This window comes from Babylonia areolata, chromosome 23 (assembly GCF_041734735.1).
Source record: "Babylonia areolata isolate BAREFJ2019XMU chromosome 23, ASM4173473v1, whole genome shotgun sequence".
Classification (NCBI taxonomy): Eukaryota; Metazoa; Mollusca; class Gastropoda; order Neogastropoda; family Buccinidae; genus Babylonia; species Babylonia areolata.
The window spans coordinates 2693031-2709565 of record NC_134898.1 but is presented as its reverse complement, the minus strand read 5'-3'; the positions used below and the strand labels follow the sequence as shown (position 1 = coordinate 2709565).

At 44.2% G+C, this 16535-nt stretch overlaps 1 protein-coding gene across 1 annotated transcript in view; it reads right to left on the bottom strand.

The window, feature by feature from the left end:
* LOC143297884 (uncharacterized) overlaps window positions 1-13998 on the bottom strand; it is a 50987-nt gene extending 36989 nt beyond the window's left edge. Inside the window, exons 1-9 of the mRNA XM_076610411.1 lie at window positions 13774-13998; window positions 12392-12488; window positions 11051-11209; window positions 8461-8583; window positions 6244-6374; window positions 2576-2798; window positions 1476-1609; window positions 980-1129; window positions 592-737 (exon numbers count right to left, since the gene is read on the bottom strand). Coding sequence (XP_076466526.1) covers window positions 592-737; window positions 980-1129; window positions 1476-1609; window positions 2576-2798; window positions 6244-6374; window positions 8461-8583; window positions 11051-11209; window positions 12392-12488; window positions 13774-13932 — 1322 coding nt within the window. The 5' untranslated portion in view covers window positions 13933-13998. The remainder of the gene's footprint in view (window positions 1-591; window positions 738-979; window positions 1130-1475; window positions 1610-2575; window positions 2799-6243; window positions 6375-8460; window positions 8584-11050; window positions 11210-12391; window positions 12489-13773) is intronic.
* Window positions 13999-16535: the final 2537 nt, after the last annotated feature.

Genomic DNA, 16535 nt, shown 5'->3' with positions numbered 1-16535 from the left:
TTGCCACAACTCAAAGGGCCGCTGAGGACCGAGGCAGGTGGCGCGAGCTGACCAGGCAGTCATCCATGGTGCCCCAACGACCCACCCACGGGTCAAGGGATAGATGAGATGATGAGATGAGACTGGTCAAAGCTCTTATTAAAATTTCAAGACTTTTGCAGACCTTGAAGGGCAAAACAAACACTTTTCCAGCCCTGGAGACAGTTCTCTCATTTTCCACAAGACTTTTTCCTGACTTCCATGAGTCAGAGTTACCTGGTTAAAGTTACCTGGTTAGTCCAGAGTTATCTGGTTAGTCCAGAGTTACCTGGTTAGAGTTTTCTGGTCAGTCAAGAGTTACCTGTTGGGTCCAGAGTTACCTGGTTAGTTGCCTGGTTAGTCCACAGTTACCTGGTTAGAGTTACCTGGTTAGTCCAGAGTTACCTGGTTAGTCCAGAGTTACCTGGTTAGAGTTACCTGGTTAGTCCAGAGTTACCTGGTTAGAGTAATCTGGTTAGTCTAGAGATACCTGGTTAGAGTTACCTGGTTAATCCAGGGTTATCTGGTTAGAGTTACCTGGTTAATCCAGAGTTACCTGCTTAGTACTCTTACCTTTTGAGGTGTGTGCAGCGTGAGGCCAATCGGTACAGGGCCTGGGACAGTGTGGGCCTGTGTTCGCACACCACCACCTCCAGCAGCAGGTCGTTCAGCAGTGACTCCGACAGGTGCCTGCGTCGGCCTTGAGCTTTTTCTGTCACCTGCCGACACACAGGTGACGTCGTTATGTCATTGCCTTCTTCAGATACCAGAACTCTAAATCAACGCAGAACCATTCAGATACAAATATTCAGACAGAGAAATCTATTGTGACAAAAAGAGTGACACAACACAACACAATGCAATGCAATACAATATAATGCAACACATTACAATTCAATACAACACAACACAATACAATGCAATACAATACAATGCAATGCAATACAATATAAAACAACACCTGCACTAGGGACCTCAAGCAGCCAAGTTCAAGGTCGTGGGTGCGGATGGCGTGACGAGCGTGGTTGGCCAGAGACAGCAGGACGGAGGATGACTCAGGACACAGCAGCTGACTCTGGCTGAGGTGATGCAGGGCCAGGAGGGGTAGACCCTGAAATGTGGTGACACCTCTGGTGGTTAGTGTGTGTGTGTGGGGGGGGGGGGAGTGTGTCGTGTGTTTGTGTGTGTATGGGGGCGGGTGTACATGTGTGTGCAAGTGTGTGTGTTTGTGTGTGTGTGTGTGGTGTGTGTTTTTGTGTGTGTGTGTGTGGTGTGTGTGTGTGTGTGGTGTGTGTGTGTGTGTGTGTGTGTGTGTGTGTGTGTGTGTGTGTGTGTGTGTGTGTGTGGTGTGTGTGTGTGTGGTGTGTGTGCGCACGCATGAGAATCAATGAACAGTTTGTCCAGTTTAAAACACACACACACACACACACACACAAACACACACACACACATTTTACCTGAGCAGCGTAGCATTCGGCCAGCAGTTTATTCAGTTCACACCTTGCGGCAGGGCCAAGCTCTGGTCGCTGCATCCCACAATGCACCAGTCTGATGGCCGCCACACCGTCCCCCTCACGCAGCGTCGCACGGGCTGCAACATGCCACGGCACTCAGTGAACACGCTGAATGACAGAAGGTTTGCATCCTTCTTCTTCTTCTTCTGCTTTCGTGGGCTGCAACTCCCACGTAAACTCGCATGTACACGAGCGGGCTTTTACGTGCATGACCGTTTTTACCCCGCCATGTAGGCAGCCATGCTCCGTTTTCAGGGGTGTGCATGCTGGGTATGTTTTTCTTTCCATAACCCACCGAACGCTGACATGGATTACAGGATCTTTACCGTGCGTATTTGATCTTCTGCATGCGTTTACACACGAAGGGGGTTTAGGCACCAGCAGGTCTGCACATATGTTGACCTGGGAGATCGTAAAAATCTCCACCCTTTACCCACCAGGCGCCGTCACCGTGATTCGAACCCAGGACCCTCAGACTGAAAGTCCAACGCTTTAACCACTTGGCTACTGCGCCCGTCTGGTTTGCATCCAAATGATGCTCACTTTCAGCGGGCATCACTTCAATGATCTTTGTTATCTTATGCTGTCTATAAGTCCCAGCCCACTACACAATGCCACGTCAGGCCTGAAAAAAATAAGTATTTGGTCCCGTGGAACCTGGGAAAAAAAAAAAAAAAAAGCACTGGAAAAGAAATTAGGCAAACGTACACTCATGTTAACACACACACACACGCACACACACACCAAGACACACACACAATTACACACATGCTCAAACAAACACACACACACAAAAACACACACCACACACTCACACACCAAGACACACACACAATCACACACACACACACACACACACAACACATACTCACACAAACACACACACACCAAGACACACACACACAAACTCACACACACAAAAACACACACTCACAAAATCACACACACACACACAAAAACACACACTCACACAAACACACACACACACATCAAGACACACACACACACACACACACAAACACACACACACACAAACAACCCACCTTTAAGCAGGTCAGCCAGTGGGTTCCACACGGGGACAGTCACCTTGGTCAGGCGGTCCTTACAGTCCTGCCAGCAGTGTCGATGAAAAGAGGACACGGCCAGCAGTAAGTGGGCCAGACTGTCGATGGCCCCCGTGTTGGGAGGCTCACCGCTACCTGTCTCACCAGCCAGGTGTGTGATGGGGGGTGGGGTGCTCACCACAAATCCGTACCTCACCTCCACCTGTAAATGTAAAACAGCAGCACGGTGTCTTTTGCCGCACAGCGTTTTTTTTACTCTGAACTGGCTTGTGTAAGTCGTGTGTCTTGAGTCGTGGAAACTTTCTATCAGTATTATTATTTTTATCATTCTTGTTATTATGAGCATTTACGCCTAATCTTGAAAATAAGCCCTAGGCGTTTAACAAATAGAACACATATGTAAATATCAAAAAGGAAAAACTGAACACAAAATACCAAACATCGTTGTAAACTATTCATCCCCCCCCACCCCTCACACCCTCCACACATACATACACTCACACAATACACACAAGCACACACGCATGCACACACACAAGTCATAGCACACAATCGTAAATAGTACATAATCAAAAATACTACCAACAATTATAAACTATCAAAACTCACTCACTAACAAATAGTCATTTTAGTTCATACTGGAAAAGGATGAGCTGTTGAGAATTAATCAGGCAGGGAAAAGGTGGGTCTTCAGACTGGGTTTGAAAGACTGCAGCGAAGATGAGTGATGGAGAGGCTGAGGAAGTTGGTTCCAAAGAAAGGGGGCTTGGAATGAAAAACTGCATTGGCCATATGTTTTGGCTCGAGCAGGGGGGATCCTAAGCATACAGGTGTCAAAAGAAGAGTGGAGTTGGCGTGAGGGTATGTAAGGATGAATGATGTAGGATGATGGTGATGATGATATGGATACTTATATAGCACCTATCCTGACGGGCGCAATAGCCGAGTGGTTAAAGCGTTGGACTGTCAATCTGAGGGTCCCAGGTTCGAATCACAGTGACAGCGCCTGGTGGGTAAAGGGTGGAGATTTTTACAATCTCCCAGGTCAACATATGTGCAGACCTGCTAGTGCCTGAACCCCCTTCGTGTGTATATACAAGCAGAAGATCAAATACGCATGTTAAAGATCCTGTAATCCATGTCAGCGTTTGGTGGGTTATGGAAACAAGAACATACCCAGCATGCACACCCCCGAAAACGGAGTATGGCTGCCTACATGGCAGGGTAAAAACGGTCATACACGTAAAAGCCCACTCGTGTACATACGAGTGAACGTGGGAGTTGCAGCCCACGAACGCAGAAGAAAAAGAAGAAGCACCTATCCTTGGTCAGAGATCAAGCTCTAAGCACTTTACAAACACGGTCATTTGCACATCATGTTGCCTCCCTTGGCAGAGCAAGTTTACAACTTACACTGGGCGCTCATCATTTGTTTCCTGTGTCATTCAATGAGGTTTTAGTCACGCACACACACGCACACGCACACATGTAACATTTTACCTATATGACCATGTACGCAGCCATACTCTGTTTTCAGGAGGGGCTTGGGGGGTGGCGCATGCTGGGTATTTTCTTGTTTCCACAACCGACGGAATGCATTAGAAAATGTTTAGCAGTGAAGAGTGTGTGATGTGTTTTGTTGCTTACAGCCCTGCGGACCACACAGGGTGACATCAGGCTTCTTCTTCTTCTTCTTCGTTCGTGGGCTGCAACTCCCATGTTCACTCGTATGCACACGAGTGGGATTTTACGTGTATGACCGTTTTTACCCCGCCATGTAGGCAGCCATACTCCGTTTTCGGGGGTGTGCATGCTGGGTATGTTCTTGTTTCCATAACCCACCGAACGCTGACATGGATTACAGCATCTTTAACGTGCGTATTTGATCTTCTGCTTGCATATACACACGAAGGGGGTTCAGGCACTAGCAGGTCTGCACATATGTTGACCTGGGAGATTGTAAAAATCTGCACCCTTTACCCACCAGGCGCCGTCACCGTGATTCGAACCCGGGACCCTCAGATTGACAGTCCAACGCTTTAACCACTCGGCTATTGCGCCCATCGACATCAGGCTGAAAAACTGTATATACTGGTCCTGTACAACTTGAAAAAAAAAGAAAAAAAAAGTAAAAATAGACAAAAAAGGGCTAGGAAAAGATTTGGCTTCAGCACAGTCACAATCATGCATATAAACCATGGACATGCCTCTGACATCGACCATTCCGTCAGTTTTTCTTCAGAGGATTAAAAATTTTATTTTTTTTTCCTAAAACCAACTAATCTGACCATAAACACAACTATACATAATATTAATAAACAGAACTACGTGTAATTACAGGCATACAAAACTATATATATATAAAAAAAAATGCCCATCTCACATGTCTAAGGCATAAAAAAAAAGAACACAATATTCTAAGAATGTCAAATTATGAAGTCCAGAAAAAAGACAAAAACCATTCAAGACTTTCTTGAAAAAGTACAGACAAAACAACCAGCAAGGCAGAACATGAGAAAGGAAGAGACGGCAAACAGAAAAAAAAAGTAAGAAAGAGAGCAACAGAAAAGAGGAGATTTCTGGCACAGATTTTCCAGAAGGTGGGGATACTTTTTACACTGAAAGATCCCCTGCCACCTCCACAAGTGGAGTGATGGTCTAGAGGTAACGCGTCCGCCTAGGAAGCGAGAGAATCTGAGCGCGCTGGTTCGAATCACGGCTCGGCCGCCAATATTTTCTCCCCCTACACTAGACCTTGAGTGGTGGTCTGGACGCTAGTCATTCGGATGAGATGATAAACCAAGGTCCCGTGTGCAGCATGCACTTAGCGCACGTAAAAGAACCCACGGCAACAAAAGGGTTGTTCCTGGCACAATTCTATAGAAAAATCCACTTGGATAGGAAAAACAAATCAAACTGCACGCAGGAAAAAATGCAAAAAAATGGGTGGCGCTGTAGTGTAGCGACGTGCTCTCCCTGGGGAGAGCAGCCCGAATTTCACACAGAGAAATCTGTTGTGATAAAAAGAAATACAAATACAAATACAGATACATGGACAGCTGTACGGACACATGTCAACCTGAAGCCATGCTGCTGTAGCAAAGGAAGCCTGATTAACTCTCTCCATACGAACGGCGAAAGAGACGACGTTAACAGCGTTTCACCCCAATTACCATCATCAAAATATTGCAAGTGAAAGGCTCTTATACTGAAGAGGTGAATGTTGACAAAGAATACCACAATTCTGATGACGGAAGCTAAAGGTTGGGTCATTCAGACACCCACTGGACATCCGAGGGGTTTGTGTAGAGGAGAAGAGAGGACTGACCGTACTGAGTGAGTTAAACCTTACTCAGACAATCAGACAAGCATGCCACAAAGCATATGAACTATAAAAAAACAAACATAATAGTAACAATATTTGAAAAAAAATAATACTAAACAGTGGCACAACCATTTATCTGTTCTCTCACATGACACCCTTTCTCTAACACTGCGGGAATATTGCTGCGCAAGAGTTAACACTGAATAAAACACTAATCCTTCTGAAAAAAAAAAAAAAAAAGATTCCAGACCATCGACCAACTACAAACTACAAGAGAAAGAAACAACAGCGCATCACAAACTCCACACTGCGTGTTCGTTACCCTGTCATCCGGGGTGTGGCACTCTGACAGGGGAGACAACCAGGGTAAGGGAGACGATGCTCCTTCCTCCAGCAGGGTGAGCAGGGCCCACAGACAGGCCAGCAGGCTGACGGACTGCCTCAGTTCCTGATCTGTCCACAGTGTGTTCTGTGTACTCTCACGACTCTTGTAGGCACTTACACACACTGACACACACATGACACACTGCCTAGGTTCCTGATCTGTCAACAGTGTGTTCTGTGTACTGTCACGACACATGACTCTTGTAGACACTTACACACATGACACACACATGACACACTGCCTCAGTTCCTGATCTGTCAACACTGTGTTCTGTGTACTGTCACTAACAGGGCTCTTGTAGACACTTACACACACACGACACACTGCCTCAGTTCCTGATCTGTCCACAGTGTGTTCTGTGTACTGTCACTAACAGGGCTCTTGTAGACACTTACACACACGACACACACATGACACACTGCCTAGGTTCCTGATCTGTCCACAGTGTGTTCTGTGTACTGTCACTAACAGGGCTCTTGTAGACACTTACACACACGACACACACATGACACACTGCCTAGGTTCCTGATCTGTCCAGTGTGTTTTGTGTACTGTCACTAACAGGGCTCGTGTAGACACTTACACACACTAACACACACATGACACACTGCCTCGGTTCCTGATCTGTCCACAGTGTGTTCTGTTCTGTGTACTCTCACGACTCAAGACTCTTGTTGGCATTTACACATATAAACTCACACACACGACACACTGCCTCAGTTCCAGATCTGTCGACAGTGTGTTCTGTGTACTCTCACGACTCATGACTCTTGTAGGTACTTACACACATGAACTCACACAAACATCTACACAGAGAGAGACACACACACACACACATACATTCATACACACACATACACACATACATATACACACAAACACAAGAACACACACACAAGTTTCAAGTTTTAATTATCCTTTCACTCCTATTGGAGTATGGAGGATTACTGCAAAATACTCATTTTCGTGCCCATAACAAACATTTCCAAATACACAACAATGTCACATAAAGTTGAGAAAACACAAATGTCTTTTAACTCCAAAAGTATAACTAGGCAACATTTGCAAATCTAATCATCTTACTTACAGCTAAAATGACTTTTTTGCCTCCTTTGAGCATATTACAAAAATTAAAAACCGATTTTGGAGACAAATATTTTTTAGGAACATATCTATTTCGTAACTGATCATAATTGGGACATTCCATTATAAAATGAAACTAATCACCAATCACAGACATGTTACAAACCTTACAAAATCGTAACTCTCGTGGTATGCCTTTGTGTCTCCCTGTTTCTATTTCCAGCTTATGATTACTACTTCGAAATCTGAAGAAGCTGATAACATAATTATCAGGCATTTGACTTATATATTTTTCTCTACCAAATCCACTTTTGAAATTTCGATAAAACAAACATTTACTACTCGCCTCTAGAGCATGTCTCCATAGATTTTGAAAACTATCTCTCAAAACAATGTTGACATTCTTGCAGAAAGATTCCCTCTCCAAGAAGAATTGACCATCCCAAACACAGTCATACCCTGCTTCTATTAAAATTTGTCTGATACAACTCATCCATTTTGAAGAATAAATACCATTTCGATATAAGTCAAGTAATATCAAATATATTTTCCCAGAATATTTTTCTGTGTTTGATATTACTAAGCTGGTCCAAAATCGAACTAATCTCATTTTCACTAACACACTAATTGGATAAATACCAGTTTCTCCATAAACAATTTGGGTCATAGTATTTCTGTTCAGTTTGAACAAGCGTTTCAAAAATTTCAATTCTAATTTTTCAAGTATATCTACATTTTCATAACCAGTTTCCAACACTTTTGTCTTATCTTTTTCTTTTTCTTCTTTTTTTTCTTTCTTTTCAGGTTCACGTTTTTTGCTTCTCTGTACCCAGTCTATCACTCTCGACAAACACACACACAAAACACAAACTCTCTCACACACACACACAAAATACACACACTCTCTCACACACACACAAAACACAAACTCTTACACATATACACACAAACATGCACACACACAAAACACACAGTCTCTCTCTCTCTCTCTCTCACACACACACACACAAATGCACACACACACGCACGCACACACACACACACACACACACACACACACACAGCACTCACTGTGGACAGAGGGGAGGGTGTGGAGGAGTGACGACAGAAGAGGGCCCACCTCCTGCACACAGCCTGTGGGACACTGTAGACCATTGTCGTCACGGGTCACGCCCACACCCACTGTCTGCTGCACTGTGGTCACACACACACACACACCACACACACACACACACACATATAAACCCATACATACACACACACAACACAGAGATCAAAAACAAACAAATAATGTAACAAATACATAAATCAAATGTACGGAAACAAACAGAATGATCCCAGTTTCCAACACTTTTGTCTTATCTTTTTCTTTTTCTTCTTTTTTTTCTTTTCAGGTTCACGTTTTTTGCTTCTCTGTACCCAGTCTATCACTCTCGACAAAATGCCTTTCTCTTTTTCCAAGTCTGGATTCCAATCTCCCACATCCCGTGTGAAATGATCACCATGCTGACAATAAGACTGCAAAACAGGGCTCTATAGCAATGCTGACCTGGTTACCCAGGGAAACTGTAGACAATGAGACTTTCCAATACAGGGCTCTATAGCAATGCTGACCTGGTTACCCAGGGAAACTGTAGACAATGAGACTTTCCAATACAGGGCTCTATAGCAATGCTGACCTGGTTACCAAGGGAAACTGTAGACACTGAGACTTTCCAATACAGGGCTCTATAGCAATGCTGACCTGGTTACCCAGGGAAACTGTAGACACTGAGACTTTCCAATACAGGGCTCTATAGCAATGCTGACCAGACTACCCAGTGAAACTGTAGACACTGAGACTTTCCAATACAGGGCTCTACAGCAATGCTGACCTGACTTCCCAGTGAAACTGTAGACACTGAGACTTTCCAATACACGGCTCTACAACAATGCTGACCTGACTACCCAGTGAAACTGTAGACACTGAGACTTTCCAATACAGGGCTCTATAGCAATGCTGACCAGGCTACCCAGTGAAACTGTAGACACTGAGACTTTCCAATACAGGGCTCTATAGCAATGCTGACCTGGTTACCCAGTGAAACTGTAGACACTGAGACTTTCCAATACAGGGCTCTATAGCAATGCTGACCTGGTTACCCAGGGAAACTGTAGACACTGAGACTTTCCAATACACGGCTCTATAGCAATGCTGACCTGGTTACCAAGGGAAACTGTAGACACTGAGACTTTCCAATACAGGGCTCTATAGCAATGCTGACCTGGTTACCAAGGGAAACTGTAGACACTGAGACTTTCCAAAACAGGGCTCTATAGCAATGCTGACCTGACCTCGCAGTGAAACTGTAGACACTGAGACTTTCCAATACAGGGCTCTACAGCAATGCTGACCTGACTACCCAGTGAAAGTGTAGACACTGAGACTTTCCAATACAGGGCTCTATAGCAATGCTGACCTGGTTACCCAGTGAAACTGTAGACACTGAGACTTTCCAAAACAGGGCTCTATAGCAATGCTGACCTGACCTCGCAGTGAAACTGTAGACACTGAGACTTTCCAATACAGGGCTCTACAGCAATGCTGACCTGACCTCTCGGTGAACCTGTGGACTGCAGTCACCTGGTCAGGTTCTTTTCCTGCTGCATCTACTGACCAAGCAACACGTTTTTCTTATGTTTATTTCCAAGCCAAACACAGGGTTAGACCACATTCACTGTGCATAATAGGAAGGCACTGCCCAGTCCTCTCCTGCTATTTCAACCTTCCCTACCCTAAGCCAGATACCCGTTCACACCTGGGTGGAGTCAGGTACCCATTCACACCTGGGTGAAGTCAGGTTCCCATTCACACCTGGGTGAAGTCAGGTTCCCATTCACACCTGGGTGAAGTCAGGTACCCATTCACACCTGGGTGAAGTCAGGTTCCCATTCACACCTGGGTGGAGTCAGGTACCCATTCACACCTGGGTGAAGTCAGGTACCCATTCACACCTGGGTGGAGTCAGGTTCCCATTCACACCTGGGTGGAGTCAGGTACCCATTCACACCTGGGTGAAGTCAGGTACCCATTCACACCTGGGTGAAGTCAGGTTCCCATTCACACCTGGGTGAAGTCAGGTACCCGTTCACACCTGGGTGGAGTGAGGAAAATCAGAGTAAAGTTCCTTTCCCAAGGACACAACACCATGCCGAAACAGGGCCTCGAACCCTGATCACTGGTGAGCACTGGGTCACAAGTCCAATGCCTCACCAACTGCTCCATGGCACCGCCTTTCACCTGACCATAGGGTCATCTTAACTTGGGACTGAAGGCTGTGATACAAGCTGGAACAACTGTGGAGACTGTAACTTTCACAGAGTTGTAATGCATTTGTTTTGAGACATGCAAGGCAGAGTTCAAAATAATTTAGTTATCTGAAATAAAATTCTGTTTTCTGAACATATGTTAAGCTGTGCTGAAATGTATTCGATTACTTGAAATAAAATTCTACTTTTTATACATACATGTAAAGCTGTGTTGAAATGTATTCTATTTTTTTTAAATAACATTCTACCTTCTCTTCATACAGGCCACATGTACCGTACTGAACAAAAACATGCCTTTCTGTCTGACCTCCAGAATTAAACCTTTGTTCCACAAACACCGATAAACCCTCACCTCTGTGCAGAGACCAGAGGAGGGAGGGTGCGTGTGCAGGGAGGACATGTGAACGATGGTGGACAGACTGTGAGCACCGCGCCTTCAGGAATCTGGCGAACAGCAGGTTGTGTTGAACCATCACTTCCAGCACAGTGCCACTGGCAACAGGGGGCAGACCTGCACAGTGCAATACAACACAACACACGGTGTCACTATAGTCTGGAATCATGGTAAGAATGAACATTTGTTCATAATAGTTTGACAGAACCTGTTCAAAATGACTTCTGTTGTTTTATTCATTTATTTTTTACAGATCCTATCGCTATTGCCATTCCCTTTAGAATTTGATGCGTCACTCTATAGTCAGAGACATCTTCATCACCCTGAATAGAAAATGACGATGAAAGAAATCACTATGATTCCAGACTTTCAGGACACTCTGCAGAATAGAATATTATATAACACTAATGAACATAATAAAACAGATTTAGAACAGAAAATAATATGACTATTTCCAGTACTGTACTGTATTGTGCAGTGTGAGTTTAACATCAAGTAAAACACATAAAACAGTATTAGCAGAATGATAATAATGTGGTGGAGGAGGATGCTAACAATTAAGGCATTGAAACATTTCCAGTTATCATACAACCTGAGATAAATATAGAAAATCTAATAAATCCATTATTCCATAAAGAAAACATTTTCATTCTATTCTATGCATGTTAATTATCTAGACAATATCACTGAATATCAATACATGTATAACTATGTATAACTATAAGACTTATCTTGTGTCTATCACAAGTCTATTTGTCACATTGTCTTCTTCTTCTTCGTTCATGGGCTGCAACTCTCACAGTCACTTGTATGTACATGAGAGGGCTTTTATGTGCATGACCATTTTTACCCCGCCATGTAGGCAGCTATACTCCATTTTTGGGGGGTGTGCATGCTGGGTATGTTCTTGTTTCCATAACCCACCGAATGCTGACATGGATTACATGGTCTTTAATGTGTGTATTTGATCTTCTGATTGCATACACACATGAAGGGGGTACAGGCACTGGCAGGTCTGTACATATATTGACCTGGGAGATCGGAAAAATCTCCATCCATTACCCACCAGGCATTGTAACCGAGATTCGAACCCGGGACCCTCAGATTGGAAGTCCAACACTTTAACCACTCGGCTATTGTCGCCGTCGAGTCACATTGAAATAAACAGCTACTAAACAAAGTCTTCATACAATGCATTGTCGCTCTCCTTAGTCATTTCTCATGGTAAAGGCTTTCATTCAGATAACTAGCACACTCTCCAAGTCTGAATAAAACCATGACTTTGACGTCATCACTTACTTCTGCAGCGCGTTAAGCACTTTTGTAATTCCACACACAGCTCCTCTATCGCTGTGCACAGTCTGTCAGTGTCCATCTCCCTGCTGGAGCCAAATGTCTGAAATCATAATGATAACAGTGAACAAAAGAAATAATGAATGCTTACTGAACTATTCTGCGCCATTTCTCAAATAGAGTTCAAAGAGCTAGAGCTACGTGTACAAAACTTATTAAAGTGTAAATGATGTAATAATAAACAATTTAAACACTCACTGCAGACAGACATGTCATCAGACCACTCACCCAACTCACAGGCAGTGTCACAAACACACACACACATCATTCATAGCATGGATGAAAAGTGGTTTGGAACTGTGGTGGACAAAGAGATCAGTAATATCTAAATAGATCATTTTACAGAGATTTCAATGCTCCACTGAAAAGGTCAGTTTGCTTGTTTGTTGGTTTCTGTTACCTGCCCACTAACAAAAGCACGCATTGTTCACAACATGGATGTACAGGGCAATTGTGAGACCTGTGGGCTTCTGCGTGTGTAAGCATCAACCCCCAAAATCACTTGTTTTAATCTACAGGTGGACTTGCATTTTGTGTCCATCTTTTACCCTGTATTTTGTCACCATAGACCATTGTAAGATGTGTGCAAGCTTTTCATGCCCATGACCATAACTAACAAAACAGATACGGATTGTGGTATCTGTAACACCTGCACTTGCTCATACAAGACATGCAAATATTTACACAAAGGATAATGGTCTTTGCATATGTTTAACCTGTGAGGGTGGAGACAGTTCCAGTTTCTCAAGGAGTCTTCACTGAGTTCAGACAAATCTATAAATACTACACACATCTGCTGGGCAGCTGCCTGTCAGCAGCAGAATCCAAGCCAGCACAAGAGGAGGGGTAAGGCTGGGAGGAGAGAGATGGGTGGTATGTAAAATGTGTGTGGAGGTGCATTCCATAAGGGCTCAGTCGATCTGAATCAAGTCTGGTTGTTTTTAAAACCCCTTGACTGCCTTAAACGTATTACGTAGGTGCATAGTGACGTCACTGATGACGTCATCAGAAGGGAAATAGCTCTGGAAGGCTGAAAATTCACACAGTTTATCAAGAGTGGTATATCTCCAGACCATTTTCTCAGTTTTAGGCTCATTGTTTTGGATGATGATTTGTTACCTGAAACACCACTTTCTACTCAGTACTGCTTTCCCCGTGGCACTGAAGGGGTACAAACATCCACACTCAACTTAAGACGTGATTTGGGATAGGAGATGGGAAGGGATTATTGTCATTATGTTTTATATCATTGCAGTGTAGGCTGCTGACATCCACGGATTCATCAAGATCCCTGGATCAATGGATAACCGATGGAGAAGTATGATTACCATAAGAAACTTGTTGACGAGATCACTGGCTTCTCTGCGCAATGACATCGTGTAGCGACAATTGTCAGACACCACACAATCCATAACAGAAAACTGGATAATCTGGGTAAGAACAACGTCAGTCATGATTGTACCGGCTTTACTGGTGTTAAACAGCATATATGGAAAAAGCTGTTCAAGGTTTTTGTCTTGTGGTCGCAGACATCCCTCTCTGATGGAAGTACGTTCGCGCCATCTTGTTGTTACTTCCGCTTTCGGATTTGACATGAAAAAATATTTTATACGATAAATTGAGTTGAACACCAGTCTATATGGCAAGAGATATTGTGTACATTTCTATAGAAATCTTATGATCTTACTTTCTTAAAAGATAACCATTACAACCGTCAAGTAGGCCATAAACTACGTTTTTTATATTGTCAGAGAGTAAGAATTTGCATTCAACCCAATAGAATATACACACAGGAGCCTTACACGCACACACACACAAGTTTGCACACTTGCGATAACACATGCAAACAAGCAAGCAAGCAAGCAAGCAAGCAAACACACACACACACACACACACACACACACACACACACACACACACTCACACTCACACTCACACTCACACACATAAAACACACACACACACACACACACACGCACGCACGCACGCACACACACACACACACACACACAGATAAATCAGTGACACATAACCCCCCCCCCCCCGCCCCCCCCCGCCCCCACCTCCCTCCAGACCCACGGTTCTGAGGCTCGGTAAGCTAAGTACCCTTTCACAGCACCACCAACTGTCAACTACAAGCGCCATGCCACAAATAATTGAGAAACTCCATGAGGAAGGATCGAGTCGCCTCTACTAAATACACTCTTGATTGTGATATCGTATGCCTTAGAATCATGTACAGATAGTTACATTCTTCCTCTGTCGGTATCATTCCATTGTGGAACAGTCTCCCCATCTACAGCATATATTTGAGTAAATCAGTGTTGAAGGATGCCTTCAGGCGGCGGGTCCCTAAAAACAACAACAACAACAACAACAACAACAATGAACAATTAATGACACTTTAACGCGCCTTTTGTCTTTTCTATTCTGGACTCTCCTCTTCTTCTTTACAAATAAAAAAGCTGTCCGTTGAGGAACTTTCTTGTTTTTTTTTTGTTTTTTTTCCAAATGCCTTCTTGTTTAGGTGTCAGCGCTAACCGATGTCACACACACACACACACACACACACACACACACACACACACACACACACACACACACACACACACACACACAAACGCTTCTCTATATTTTGTTTGTTTGTTTGTTTAGCTCTTTGGTTGCATAAATTGCCATTTCCCATGCCTTGTGCTGTGCGCATAAAATCATTTACACACTTTTCCTCTTGTGCATAGCTACACTAAGTATATAGTCAAACCGGTCATTTGACAAGGAGCACGTCACTCCCATCTGCAAATCGAAAATGACAACCGCCAGAGACAAATTCTTCTACACAAGAACTTTGTGTTGCCTATTGAAGGCATTGGAAGGTGTTGAGACAGAAATTGAACTGAGAAATGAGTGTCACGTGAAAGGAACTGTCGAATCAGTAAGTGCTGCCATGGATGTCACGATGCGTAATTGCGAACTGATCGTTGGTGGCCGTCCAAAACAACTCCAACGTTTGCTTGTTCAAGGAAGGAAGATCCGCATGGTAATAATTCCCGATGACATCGACATGGTGGAGGCAATGCAGCGTGTCATTGGCATGTATAACGTAACAGCAATGGGGCGAAATGAGTTCAAAAAGACTCCCAGAGCAAAGCAAATGGGCAGAGGGAAATCAGGTCGAGGGGGTTCGAGGGGAGGTCGAGGCAAGACGATGAGCAGCCGAGGTCGTGGTTTTCCTGGAAGGGGACGCGGAAGAGGGGGTCTTCAGAGCAGCAGAGGGAGAGGTGTTGTTGATTCCAGACATGATAAAAGTTTTCATACACAAACTGGTGAATTGCACAGTGCCAGTAGCTTGGAGTGTGGTGCTGTGGAACAAAATGTGCAGCCGCCTGGACAATTTAAGCGGACAAGCGATTTTGCCGGACCAAGTATGCTCCGTCCTGAGTATATGTTGCAGGCATCAAGTGGTTTAATGGCAGGAGGTGATACAAGGGAGTCGGATGCACAAGCACCACACATGCCCACTCACTCATGGCACAAACCAGCAGCTTCAGAAGGCATTCAGAACATTAAGCAGTATGGTTCATCTTTAGAATTACAAGACCAACAAGCCAGGCATTCTCACAGATCAACATCACATGATCATCCGGTGCGTGTTGAGTATAAAAGCACGCAGGAAGGCAGAAGAAAGGAGGTCCTCCCCAGTTCGTGGCACCCATTCTAGTCGACACGAATCCAGTGACTCCAGCTTTGTTGACATGTCCCCTGGGAGTGAGAGTGAACATCACTCTGCAGAGGAACAAGTCCAGTGCCCTGCAGTCAGCAGCACAGCCAGCAGAAGAGCTCTGGCCAGCACAGACCTCAGACACAGACTTCGTCAGCAGAAATCTGGCCAACCTGAATCAGCAGCAAGGCACAGAGATGAATTATATGTGAAAAGACATTTAGAAGGTTTCAGATCTTACGACAGTTCACCTCCCAGAGAAGATAAACATGGTTCAGATCTCTCTGGTGGACACTCTGGTCAAAGGAGTAAAGATAAGCAAAGTCATGGCTCAAAACATGACCGCACAAGTCACAAGAGATCACATGACAG